The 14,566-nt window shown below is 33.5% G+C and overlaps 2 protein-coding genes across 2 annotated transcripts in view; one reads left to right on the forward strand and one right to left on the reverse strand.

The window, feature by feature from the left end:
* Positions 1–14,566, reverse strand: part of LOC135129932 (uncharacterized) — a 121,088-nt gene that overhangs the window by 29,496 nt on the left and 77,026 nt on the right. The gene's annotated exons all lie outside the window — the stretch shown is intronic.
* Positions 5,044–6,001, forward strand: LOC135130279 (uncharacterized). Its single transcript, XM_064057635.1, has 2 exons — positions 5,044–5,235; positions 5,294–6,001. Exons 1-2 carry the CDS (start codon positions 5,056–5,058, stop codon positions 5,999–6,001), a joined length of 888 nt encoding a protein of 295 aa, XP_063913705.1. The 5' UTR covers positions 5,044–5,055.

Here is a 14,566-nt window from a genome sequence, read left to right on the forward strand (position 1 = left end):
AGTATCAAAAACCTAGAGACTGGTATCAAAAGCTTGGTATTAAAGAATTTGACTGTGAAATTAACTTTAAACTTGATACTGGTGCTCAGGTAAATGTAATACCGAAATATTTGTTTGATAGAAATAACATAAATTGTCCACTGAGTAAAGTGAATGTTAGCATAAATAATTATGACGGGTTTCCACTACAGGTATTTGGATCTTGTAATCTGACAATTGTTCACCAGGGTCAAAGCTACACTCTTGAATTTGTAGTAGTAGAAACAAAGTCAAGTGCAATTTTAGGGCTTTCAGCACTCATTGAGCTTAATTTAGTTAAAAGAATACAAACACATTCGACTGTAAATAACGTGGAAGTTAATAAATCGGTATTATTGTCAGAATATAGTGACGTGTTTGAGGGTTTAGGTCAAATTAAAAAGAACCCATGCGATTTCACATTAAAAAGTAATTATGAGCCGAAAATAGTACCTTGCAGGAAAGTACCTTTTAGACTCATGGATAAGCTAGAAAATACATTAAAGAGAATGATCAAAGACGAAGTAATTGTGGAAGTTCGTGAACCGACTGAATATGTTCATCCTATTGTACTTGTAAATAAGCCAGACAACGAAGTTCGTATTTGTCTAGATCCACAAAATCTTAACAATGCGTTGGCCAGAGAGCACTATGAAATACCGACATTTGAAGAAGTTACAAGTGATATGTCAGGTTCAAAAATATTTTCAACTCTAGATGCAAACAAAGGATTTTGGCAAATCACTTTGACTGAACAAGCATCTAAATTGACAACATTTGCAACCCCATTTGGCAGGTTTAAATTTTTACGTCTTCCCTATGGAATATCCAACGCTCCAGAGATATTTCACCGCACGTTCACGGAAATTTTTCAGGGTATACCCAATATTAAAATCTACATTGATGATATAATTTTATATGCTAAAGATGAAAGGGAACATGATAAAATTCTCAAGTTAGTTTTAGAAAGAGCTAGAGAGTTTGGAGTTAAATTTAACAAAAGTAAGAGTAAATTTAATCAGAAAGAAATAAAATATGTGGGACACATACTTAGTCGAGATGGAATCAGAGTTGATCCGAGTAAAACAGAAGCAATTAAACAAATAAAACCTCCGAAAAATTGTAAAGAATTGTCTCGATTTTTAGGTATGATAACCTATGTCGCGAAATTCATTCCGAATTTGACTCAAAAAACTAGTAATTTACGTCAATTGCTTAGAAAGGATACCCATTTTGATTGGAATGAGACGCATGAACAAGATTTTAATAGTTTGAAAGATATCCTAACTAGTACTCCAGTATTACAATTTTATGATAATAAAAAAGAGATTGTACTGTCAGTAGATAGCAGTAAAGATGGATTAGGGGCAGTAATATTACAGGATGGATCTCCAATCGCTTATGCTTCCAAGTCCTTAAATGAAACTCAGCAAAACTATGCCCAAATAGAAAAAGAAACATTGGCAATAGCCTTTGGATGTCAAAGGTTCCACCAATATCTATATGGGAAATCTTTTGTGGTAGAAAGCGATCATAGACCACTAGAAACGATTTTCAAAAAACCACTAAATAAATGTCCTCTAAGAATCCAAAGATTGAGAATAACTTTGCAAATGTACGATCTAGTTGTAAAATATAAGTCTGGTGCTAAATTATACTTTGCAGACACACTGTCTAGAACCCATTATGATGATAAGAATTTTGAAGTCATAGAAAATAACGTAGAGTTACAAGTCAACTTTATTAAATATGCGGAAATTAGCCCAGAGAAGTTTGAAACGTTGCGAAATGAAACAGCCAAAGATTTTGAGTTACAAATACTGAAAGAATTCATTATAGACGGATGGCCGACAGGGAAAGGAAAAATACCGGATGTAATTAAACCATACTATAAGTTTCGACACGAATTAACAGTAATGACGGATTTAATATTTAAGAATGATCAGATCGTGATTCCTAAATCCATGCGTAAAGAAATTATTGAGAAACTGCATTATGTGCATTTAGGAATAGAAAAAACATGTAATAAAGCTCGTGAATTAGTGTATTGGCCATTAATGATCACACAAATAACTGACAAAATAAAAAATTGTTCTGCATGTCTCAAATACAGTAAATCGAATCAGAGAGAAACACTGTGGGAAAAAAGTGTGCCAACCAGACCATGGCAGAATGTTTCAGCTGACATGTTCTATTTTGATAACGAAGATTACTTATTAGTTGTAGATGAATTTACAAAATACCCGGAAGTCATATGCATGCAAAGAAATACTACATCTAAGCGTGTAATTAATGAAGTCAAGTCAATTTTTGCTAGACATGGGAAGCCAGACATTTTGTTTTCGGATAATGGCTCACAGTTTATTAACAACCATTTTCAGAAATTTTTAAAAGATTGGGAAATTTTGCACAAGACAAGTTCGCCCAAATATCCACAATCTAACGGGCTAGTTGAAAGGCACATACAAACAATAAAGAAGTTATTTTTAAAAAATTTGCATGATGGTAAAGATCTTTATCTAACGCTACTAGAATACAGGAACACACCAATTAGCAATCATTTACCATCCCCAGCAGAATTGTTGTTTGGTCGTAAAATCAAAGGATTAGTACCTATTAAACAGTCACTCCTAATACCCAAACATAGTATAAAGCAACACCATCAAAATCTTTGCAGTCAGAAACAAACTCAGAAATACTATTACAACAAGTCCAAGAAAGCAATGTCAGAATTAAAATGTGGTGATAAGGTGGTGGTGCAGGATCCAGTTACCAAGCGGTGGGAGCCTGGTGAGATTATAAAACAAGATAGTTACAGGCCAAGAGCGTACCATGTTAAATTTCGTAGTAATGGCAATGTATTAGTCCGAAATAGAAAGTATTTAAAACGGGTAGATAGGAACACTTTTCAAACTAATGTACAAGCAGGTGATCAAAACAGGCTATTTGACCAACTGCTAGAAGACAATTTAGTTTGGGAGGACACGCAATCGGTTCCAGCTCATGTACCTGAAACTGAAACCGTGAGTAATAGTCCTCAAGCAACCATAGCGCAACCCAAGGTCAACCAAAGACCTCAGCGGAACAGGCGAGCACCATTAAGGTTTCGCGACTACTATGTATAAATTGTAAATAGATATAAGTAGTTGTAGTTATTTTTTTATATAGAAAGGGGGATGTCATAGGAATAGATTTGATGCCACACAGAGATGTAGTGTGGGTGGCGTACGTGTCACGAGATGGTGGGGAGAAGAAGTTTTAAGTTAGAGATAGAGAGCATTGTACAGAACTGTAATCAAGAATATTAAGATTTGTTAGTTAAATAAATGAGTTATATAGTTTATGGAGTATTTAATACCATAACACTAACTTATAACGAAATAACAAGAGCCTTTTTATTAACCTAAACTTAACATCAAACTAAAATAAATATAGACGTGAAGAAGCAAAATGATGTAATAATTTAAGTTCGCCGCATAAAACGTCTAGCGATTTCTAGTCTTTTTCTTTTGCCATCTGCTAGGTCAGGGTTTATTCTTCTACAAATATTTTGATTTTGTATCTCTTCATTTTCTTCAATTCCATTGTCAGCGACACCAATGTCCACTTCAGCATCAAGTGGTTCATTTGGTTCGGGTACATTATGCTCGATGCACAGATTGTGAAGCACAGCACAAGCATTAATTATTTTGCAACATACTGGTGGAGTATAATGAAGAACCCTGTGCTTTAAAAGACAACGAAATCTCATTTTAAGAACACCGTTACAGCACTCAATCTTAACACGAGTATTTTTATGAATCTCGTTGAAATTTTGTTCAGGTGCGGATTCATATGACAGTCCGTGGTTAACTTTAAATTTTTTAATGTTTCGCTTCCAACAACTGGGGTTTCTTTTGCGTTTTCTAGATTTCGTATTACCTTCATTATTATGACTGTTTTGTTGCAACTAAAATTAAAAATCCTGAACTGTAAACTAAAATGTTTAACAACGATAATAAATTACTTCTGAATTATGCACGTTACTTGGGATTGGGAACATAGTACCGTCGCCCTGATTTTCCTTGTTACTGTCGCTATCGTCACTGGAGTCACTGTAATTTACTAACTTCACATTTGATTTAACTATTACAGAAGACATTGTGTATTTTCTGTGTTCAATTTGAACCTAAATTAGTATCAGATTACACTAGTCAACAACCAAAAAACTTTTTTAATAAAGATGTGTGCACTTATGGCAGTTTTTTATGTAGTTTAGTTTTTGTGCTACACGTAATTTTATATCGTAAAATTGACATTTTTCACATAAAACGTACATCTGTACTGACCTTATTACACGAGTTGGAAAAATCGGCAGTATGCAGCTACTAAAAGCCGTTTATAATTACCTATACTAAAACTACATTCATTTTTTTATACATTAATGGGTAGTATTAATAAAAATAAGTAAATGCTTATAAGTAAATACTTGTTAGTATTAGCATTTATTATAAGCACCAGGAAGTTCTAATAGTAATTATATACCAAGGGAGAGAAAACAATTTTTATAGCCGAGCTGAATTATACCCGAGACGCGTAGCGTCGAGGGTAATAATGAAAGCGAGGCTATAAAATGGTTCTCTCCCGTGGTTTATATATTATTTTTTTCACTACTAGCACATTTGTTTAACTTTTCTTTAATGACAATGTATAAAAGTCGGAACGAATTTAAGATATCCATGAAAATCAAATAGCCTGTGAAAACAAATGAATAAAAATGACATTAAACCAAAAATCTTAATAAAGAGCAAAATGTCGACTAGCGACGAAGATACTAGTGTGTGCACCCCGCCAGAAATCCGAAAAGAAGCAAGTAACGTGCAGTGTGATCAATTACTGCCACAAAAATCAAAAGAGTTCTACTTAAAAGTTTACGCACAATTCAAAGATTGGTGCAAAATTAAAAAAGTGGCCAAAGTGTCAGAAAATGTCCTTCTTGTTTATATGGAAGAAAAAGCTAAAAACAAAAAAGCTTCCAGTCTATGGGCCACATTTTCTATGTTAAAACAAACTCTTAAATTAAAAGAAAATGTGGATATTTCAAAATATTATAAAGTAATTGCTTTTCTCAAACGCAAAAATGATTCCTACACACCCAAAAAGGCGGCTGTTTTTGAGAAGCATCAAATCACAAAATTTATTTTAGAAGCACCTGATGAAATTTTTCTTTCGTCTAAGGTAATTCTGTTAATTGACAATGAGATTTTAAAAAACGCCAAATTACATTTGCTTCCAGGTTATTCTCATTATAGGAATTGCAGGAGCTTGTCGGACAGATGAGCTCTGCAACATGAAAATGACAGATGTAGATACACGAGAGGATATGATAGTCATAAATATCCCTCAAACAAAAACAAAATCTTCTCGAAAATTTGTCATTATGGAGCCCACCTGGATTGATGTGGTTAAAAAATACTTGACAAAAAGGCCGTCTCCTGATATGGCAAGGCTTTTCATTGGGTTTAGAGGTGGAAAACCGACTAGACAAAACATGGGACATAATACGATAAGCAAGACACCTTATAAAATAGCTCAATACCTACAACTGCCAAATGTCGACGAATTTACTGGCCATACATTGAGGCGAACATCAGCGACTATTTTGGCTGATATGGGTGGGGACATATTATCACTCAAACGCCATGGGGGCTGGAAAAGCTCAATGGTTGCTGAAGGGTATGTTGAGGAGTCTCTCACTGACAAAAGAAGAATTGCAAATATAATTCAGGGAACACCTCATCACATTAACCTACCTGCTCCTAGCTCTTCCAATATTTTATGTGAGAGGAGTGAAGAAGTGTGTAGTGAAATGCCATCTACTTCCACACATGCTGCTACAAACAGTGAAATAACTATACCGGTGGAGAACTTTACCTCCAATCGCAATACATCGGGAATCAATATGACGTGCCACAACTGCACAATTAACTATTATTTCAAATAATTATAGTTGAGGTGTTAATCTTTAGTTACTTTGTTGTTAATACTTATTATTCTCAATTTTTTAATAAACATTTGTCTTTCGAATAACACAATATTATTTCTACATTAACATTTTCATTATTTATTATAAAAATACTACTTCTTAACAGATTACACAAATTAGAGGTTAAAAATGTCGCGTGCTCGTAAGAATAACTGCAATAGATTTTTCATGATTGCTCTGGTGGCATTCTTGCTGGAGTGTGGTCCAGGCGGCAAATTTAAGATTTCGCAAGAAATTTCAGCTTCCCAGTTCTACATCATCTGTCATTAATAAACAATGTATAAAATGTGGCAGCTTAATGTCAAGTAAACACCTCAACTACGACATTCTAAGGTAACCATGGCAATACTGTCAATTATTTTCATTATCTACTAGTAGGAGAGAAAAATCCATTATTGGGTAAGGTGGAGAACAGTAATTTCTCAAGCATCAAACACGATATATAATGAAGTCTTCTGAGGCTAGTAGTGAAAAAAAATAAATACTTATTTCCATATTAATGAAAAGATGCTAATACTTATAAGTAAATACTTATTTTGATAAGTTTATGCTTATCCACAAAATACATAAAATATCCAAAAAAAAAAAACAAAAATGTCGACAAGTGACGACTTTAGTGATGAGGAACGAATAGATGATTGTTATAATTTTGTTAAAAACAATCCTATTATTTTAAACAAGGCGAAAACACCAGCGGTAACCCACAAGAAGGAAAAAGCGCTTCTGTTATTAAAGAATGAAATAGAAGGTAAGTGAAAGATAGAAACTGAAAACCTGATGTCAAAAAAGTATTGAAACAAATCAATAATTTAAAGACAATTGCAAAAAAGAAAGCAGACCAATCGCTTACAGGAAATAAAAAAAGCAAGCTAAGCACCGCTGAAAAATTTATTTTTGAGGCTATGAACGCCGGCGAACCAAATCCCGTATTGGATAAAGTGCCTGGTAGAGTGTTATCCTGTTTTGACGTAAATAAATTTATATGTGTATTTTTTTCTTATAGGAAAAGTTGAAATAGGTGCCAGTTGCACTAAACTGTTACAGTCACCACCAGAAAAAGAAACAAAACCTCCAAAACCAAAAAAAAAACAAAAATATTAGACAAATATGAGACGGAAGAAACTAAGAACTTAACAACTTCAGAATTGCAAAGACTCGGATTACTAGAACATTTAGAACTTATTAGGCTTCAAAAAGCAAGACTAAGAGAAAATAGTTTAATTAATGTGTTTAGTGAAGAAATTTTGTAAAAAATGTTATTAACTTTTATTATCTTTAGTTTCATTTGCATTTGTTAATTAAATATTTTGAAACATTATTTCAGTTAATTCATTTCTTTTTCTTTGACCTTCACGTCGTTGAACTTCTTGTGCTGGATCATTATTATCTTCTTCATCTAGGTTATCATCGTCATTATCATTATCATTATTTTCTTCTTCCAGTACAGCCTCATCTTTAAGATATTTAGCTACGTTGTGGAGAACGAAACAGGCTGCAATAAATGATGGAATGACAAGTAGACGCAATCGTATGATATTCTGGAGCGTAGGAAATTTTTGCTTTAATTGCCCAAAACATCTTTCTAGTATAACCCGCTCACGTTTTAACAGATTATTAAAGGCCTCTTCCCTTGGTGTGGCTGGATTTCTGTAAGGAATCATCAGACATTTTTCTATACCCTATTCTTGGTCTCCCAATAGTACAGCATTATTAAAAGTTCTGAAGACCCGGCACACAGAACTGTTCCTCCAGATGCGACTGTCATGTACCGATCCTGGCCACTCAGTACTGACACTCGTAAAATATTCCTCCCCGTTACATGTTGCTTGCACATTAAGAGCAGGGAACTGTTTTCTGCAGTTGTATTCATTGCCATGTCTATTTACATGAATTTTTTTAATTCTGATTAATGTGCAGTCAATAGCTCCCATTGCTGTGGGAAAATTATATCTTCTTAACCATCGCTGTTTTTCTTCTTGTATGGCTTCATTGTTTTGCAATTCACATAAATTTATCATGCCAAGCTGATAGGGTAAGAAAAAGTATTTGCTGTCGTTTTACCTGGGGAAACCGAATCCAAATGTACGCTTTGTTCATAATCTTTTGAGCAACACACTTTATAGTATACGAAACTGCAGGCTGGCTAACTCCTATATCTTCGGCGACTCCAGTCTGAAAACCTGGATCGGCTGCATACTGCAAAAAAATTTCATTTTTGTAAATGAGTCCAGACTGCCCCGTTTTGTTTCATTGTTGGTCCCAAGAAAACGTTGTGCCATCCACATCACATTTTCACTTGTAAAACGATACAATCGAATAAAATCCCGTTCAGGAGGGTTCTGACTACGTTGTTTATAAGTTTTGCGAGCACGCACTTCGTAATTGAACATTTTTCACAATTTTTTTTAAGTCTTTGCTGTCGTAAGTATGTTTTATTAATACAAATGTAAGCATTTGCTTAAAAAACTGTCAGTATCAGTAATTACTTACTTTTATTAATACCACCCAGTGACCTGACCTATGTTGCAAAATTTGTGAAAACTAATCCCATAATTTTAAATAAAGACAAAACACCCATTGTAATAATAATAATAATAGTTTATTTCCCTACAGGTTACACCCAATTACAGGAAAATATTATAAATTATAAAGAACAAGAAGGAAAAAACGTTAAATAAATTGAAACGCGATTTGGAAAGTAAGGAAGGGTACAGACTTTGGGAAAACACGGAAATGAAGAAACTATTAAAGCAAATAAATAATTTAAAAACAGTAGTTAAAAAGAAACAGATATATCGGCCACAGGAAACAAAAAAATCTAATTAAGCAAGGCAGAACAATACATATTAGACGCAATAAATAATGGTACGAAAGAAAACTGCGAACCAAATCCCATTCTTCAAAAAGTGTCTGGAAAAACAGAAGTAGGGGTGCGTCTACCACAAGATGCAGAATCTTCAGATCCAAAAATAAAATTTTGACATCTCGCCTAAAAGTGTTGCTCTTTGTGAAATTCCCGAAGATATTCGCGTTGAAGCGGCTGCTGCAAGTTTGGATTTATTGCCTCTGAAGACAAATGTCAGGTATGAACAGGAATATCAGGATTTTACAATATGGCGTAAAAAGACAGGCGTTGAGGGGATTAGTGACGATATTTTGCTCTGCTACGCGTCACAAGTGAGCAAAAATTTTTCGACAAACAGCTTATGGGCAAAAATTTCCATGTTAAATACATGCTTGAAATAACATGAAAATATCGACATTTCTGGGTTAGTATTTGTCATTTTCAGTTACGTCTTATTACTCAAAAGTTACGTTTGTTACAGATATCGAAGCAACTTGTTGTACCGGCAGATAAATCATCTACATTCTTCACAAAGCACTTCTGGACAGAAAATCAGAATATCTTCTTCTAAAGCTCTGACTACTCATAGTCGTAGCATTAATGAAAGAAATGTTGACATTGAGTTAGCTTCAGAACTATCTCCTAACAATGATTCCAGCAACAACGAAATGTAAAACGTTTCAATTTCTGGAAACAAAAAGTGTATGTTTAATTTTTATACTTGTTCCCATACAAAATAGTGTTGTAGTAATCTGTAATTTATTGAAAAAATGTGATGGAATAAATGTGATTAATAGTATATTACATACCGAGGCGGGAAGTGTTTCATTACCGTCGAATGCCAGATTGTTGGACCGAGACACGTAGCGTCAAGGTCAACAACAGGCGTGAGACGGGAATGAAACACGTCCACCGAGTGTATGTACACTATTTTATTCACAATCATTATAAATAAAAATAAACGGAAATAAAAATTCACTTCACTCATTTTATAATTAGACAGCAGGCGTTCCATGTCAAAATTGACATTATAATTTGTCAAGTTTTTTATTAAAATATCTGGTTGACCGAGTTTCACTCGGCTCGTTTGGTAGTATTAGATCAGATTAGGACAGATAAATATGCGTATAGTATGCATTTTGAAGTACACGCGCTACTTAAAAATACACATTAAAAAAGAAATTCCATAAGCAGTCTTTGTTTTAAACACTGATAAGTGACATGTAGAGATTAAAGAACAGAAAACTGGAATTATTGTTTGACATCTCATTTGTTACCCAAGTTTTCTCTCTGTCGTTTTTTTTTTCCTAGTTCTCTCTCTCGACTCTAGAAAAAGGTCACAACCACATTCTTACTGCCAGAAGAGTTTCGCCTCTGGTGTGGTTAACATACTGAGTTACCGTGCTCTTTTGTGTTATTCCTAATTTCTCAATCTCAACCCTGCTCCCGAAGATGCCATTTACGAAAGTGTGCGAAACGTTGAGCCCAAAAACTCAAATAACACGGTCCCATCCCCGAAAACGATCACATGTTGACACTGACCGTGGAACCTCTGAAATGAATGCTTGACAAAATAATCTCAATTCAACACACTTTCGTGTGCCTTTTATCCGCTCACTGTTTAGTTTTTGGTAAATTTTCTCACCTCAGGAGGTGAATTTCAACGTCCTCTATACAGTGGAGTATGTTTCGGTACGTACAATTGAAGATAAAAAGGTACGTCAAACGTACTGTCAGACTGTCACCCAAACTTCTCAAATAAAACAATCTCGTGTTCGTGTAGTGTCATCTGATGTTGCCTAGCAACAAATATAATTCACTGCCTGAAAATTGCTGAAAATGCATGAAGCTGTAATTTTCAGAAGTTAAAACTATGATCAATCGATTTCTTGACCCAAAAAACCCCTAACCTGTAAATTTCATCGAAATCGTTAGAGCCGTTTTCGAGAAACCCATTACATATATATATATATATATATATATATCTAGGCGGCAATTTGGCATCGAAAACATGCATATTGTAGGCAATTCGGTAACTTCGTGGTTACTTTCGCACCTGTGCCAAATTGCCACTTTCATCAAAGCGGAATTTTGGCATAAATATACGTGAAATTTGACATCGTTGCACACGTTTTCTTATTTCATATGAGAACCTGGCTTGCTTGTCGATAATCTGCAATGTGCTGCCTCCATGCGAAACATGTTACTCATTAAAAGGAACTTTCGCACATTCACATGGCAGGCATTGCATTTGCATGTTTTAAAAGTTGTGGTTAGTCAAACTATTATTTTTGCCATAATATTACTCGATCGAGCCATAATCACGTATATACTATTTCCAGCGATAGATTGGAAAATTTTGAATTCACAATCGCCAATCGGAGAATCCAAAATATACTAACATTATACGCTTAAAGCAGTTAAAGAGTTGTAGTTTAAGTTGGCAACCAACGTTCGTTTTCCCGCGCAACGAATTTCCTACGCCTCTATGCCTGCGCCAGTCGGCCGGTTTCGTTTAACCTGTGTTTTGGTCGATCAGCTAATTTAAAATTTTGGTTCAAAAAGTTAAAAAGTGTATTTTTTCCGTTTAGTGTTTGTGTTTTTTTACTTGTTTTGATTTGTTAGCTATGATATTATAGACCTTTGTGCTGTTTTTGGTATACTGGCTGAAGTTTGGACATTTTAGGTTAAGTTGTTTGTGTCAAAAAACGTTTCATATGGACCCCATGGAAGACATTACGAATAAAATTCATAATTACGCAAGTGACTTGTTGATTTATTCTGTGCAATAATTATATACCATTATATTTTGTAGCCCTCTTCAACCCGGTGCAGTATGACTGTTGTTGACAACATCGTGGCACAGAAAATGATTACCAATGCGTATTCATTTTTCAAGAAGGAAAATTTTAATTTAAGATGCCCTACAGAGGTTGTTACTTCAATATAAAGTACGTAATGTTATTCGAAATGTATGTTCCAGTATAGATAATATTGCCTGTTGGAAATAAATTGTGTTATTATGAAAAGTAATTTTACGTAGTTCAACATTATTTTCAAATCTCCTTATATTTCAAATAAAGCGCCTTTGGCACTACTTTTTATAGCGGTCTATTTGGTGACTTTTCTGTCAGCTAATCTATCGGTGGAAATACTATAAATACTTATTTACAATAATCAAATTTAAGTGAGTTTTCGGAGTTGAGAGTAAAGACTGAAACAATATCAAAAATGATATTGTTTGGTATCCAGTCCAGTACAAGTTTTTCAGACACGATATTGTTGAACAACTGTATTGATGTTCACTTGTTTAAAATTAAACTTTCTAATTAGTGGAGAAAATTTTGTATCCATCAACTTCAGCAGAAAATTCACCAGAGGAGTGCCAATCAACCACTGAGACTATGAATACTCTCAACAACTGAAATTGTGTGAAGACTTTAGAACTCTTGAGTGAAAAATGGGCAGTGAAGACGTTTCAATTTTTCACTAGTTTTTGATTTTAAAAAATTCCTTGTCCTTTAAATTCTGTCGACTATTCGCCAGAGGAGTATTGGTCAGCTGCTGGAGTAAATGGTGATTTTATCAAAAACTGTGAACTAGAAATAAAATTTTTTGAGATGTCTTCAACCTTCTCTGTGAGGCAGTGAAACTATACAGTGTTCGTTAAGTTTTCTCAATTGGTGGAGTGACAAATAAAAGTGTGAAAATTATTTGCAAAAATTGGTTGAAAAAACATCTTCAAATTTGTGTTAATATAGAAATTTTGTTGAGAACTACACAAACACATTTTCTGTCCTTTTTTCTATGTAAACTGTTCACATTTTAAATGTGTTGTTGAAAATGTTTCTTACTATTCAGGAAATTTGGCACCCTCGTTATTAATACAGTTTTTTTAGTAAAAATATTAATTTATAACACATTTGTTAAAGTTCTTTTTATAATTATGTTGGCCACTTCGAAAAAAAATTAGATGAATTTGCAGCAGTTGAAAAAGACGAAGTTCTCCTGTGTGCCAAACTTCCTTACTGTTAAGAGATGTCCTCGTAAATGCGCAAGTTTGGCAACCGTCCGAAAACTTAGTGTATTTTCAAAAAAATTGTCTAAAGAGTTTAGACAGTACTTCCCTCGCTCTCAGAACCGTGTCTCTATGTCAATCATAGTTTCTTCTCATTAGAGTTCTGTGACGGGACATTTTAATGAAATTGCTTTCAGTCTGAAAGTCACGGCTCGTTCTTTATTTGATCAAAAATAAATTGACTGATTCATTAATTTTTTTGACCCACCCTGTAAAAGCAAATCTAAAAAATATGAATGCAAGGATAAATTACATGTATAGTCTGATCATATTTTGCACACTTTCAAAAGGATTTATTCGGCAAAATTTTGAGATGACGTAATCAATTTTTTGGGGTTGATAAACAAATACATTTTGATTAAAAAGTTACCATGCTTACAATAACTTTAAACCGTCTACAAGATTTAAAAGTATTCAGTTTTGTAATTCTTGATTTAATTAATAAAATAAATTAACTCGGTCATTAATTTTTTAAGGCACCCCGTATAAGCAAATCTAAAAAATATGAACGCAGTGATAAATCACAAGTACTGACTCATCATACTTTGCACATTTAAGATAGGATTTATTCAACAAAATTTTGAGGTGACATCGTCAATTTTGTAGGGGGGATGAGCAAATACATTTTGATAAAAAATTTACCATGCTTATGATAACTTTAAAACATCTCCAAGATTTCAAAGCATTCGGTTCTGTAATTTCTGATTAAATCAATAAAATAAATTCAGCCATTCATTAATTTTTTTGAGTCACCCTGTATATGCAAATCCAAAAAATATGAACGGAATGATAAATCACAAGTACAGACTCATCATATTTTGTACATTTTAGATAGGATTTATTTGGCAAAATTTTGAGCTGACGTCATCAATTTTTTGGAGGGGATAAGTAAATATATTTTGATTAAACATTTATCATGCTTATCATAACTGTAAACCATCTGCAAGATTTCAAAGCATTCGCTTCTATAATTTCTGATTCAATCAATAAAATAAATACACGCATTCATTAATTTTTTTGAGTCACCCTGTATATATAAATCCAAAAAATATGAATGGAATGATAAATCACAAGTACAGACTCATCATATTTTGTACATTTTAGATAGGATTTATTTAGCAAAATTTTGAGCTGACGTCATCAATTTTTTGGAGGGGATAAGTAAATATATTTTGATAAAAAATTTATCATGCTTATCATAACTGTAAACCATCTGCAAGATTTCAAAGCATTCGGTTCTATAATTCCTGATTAAATCAATAACATAAATACACGCATTCATTAATTTTTTTGAGTCACCCTGTATATATAAATCCAAAAAATATGAATGGAATGATAAATCACAAGTACAGACTCATCATATTTTGGACATTTTAGATAGGATTTATTTAGCAAAATTTTGAGCTAACGTCATCAATTTTTTGGAGGGGATAAGTAAATATATTTTGTTCAAAAATTTATCATGCTTATCGTAACTGTAAACCATCTGCAAGATTTCAGAGTAGTCGGTTTTGCAGATTCCAAATTAAACTGCAAAATGTTGTTTCAACATTTTGATTTTTTTTTCAAAAATCTGGACGTTTCGGGTAAAAACTCAATT

Source organism: Zophobas morio, unplaced genomic scaffold (genome assembly GCF_036711695.1).
Source record: "Zophobas morio isolate AGI-343-1 ecotype UQ-CSIRO unplaced genomic scaffold, CSIRO_AGI_Zmor_V1 ptg000017l, whole genome shotgun sequence".
NCBI classification, from domain to species: domain Eukaryota; kingdom Metazoa; phylum Arthropoda; class Insecta; order Coleoptera; family Tenebrionidae; genus Zophobas; species Zophobas morio.

Bases quoted from the DNA above. Each gene is read 5' to 3' on its own strand.
- LOC135130279 (XM_064057635.1), top strand. From the start codon at position 5,056: ATGTTAAAACAAACTCTTAAATTAAAAGAAAATGTGGATATTTCAAAA. The intron at 5,236-5,293 runs GTAATTCTGTTA...ATTTGCTTCCAG, and splicing joins AAATTTTTCTTTCGTCTAAG to GTTATTCTCATTATAGGAAT.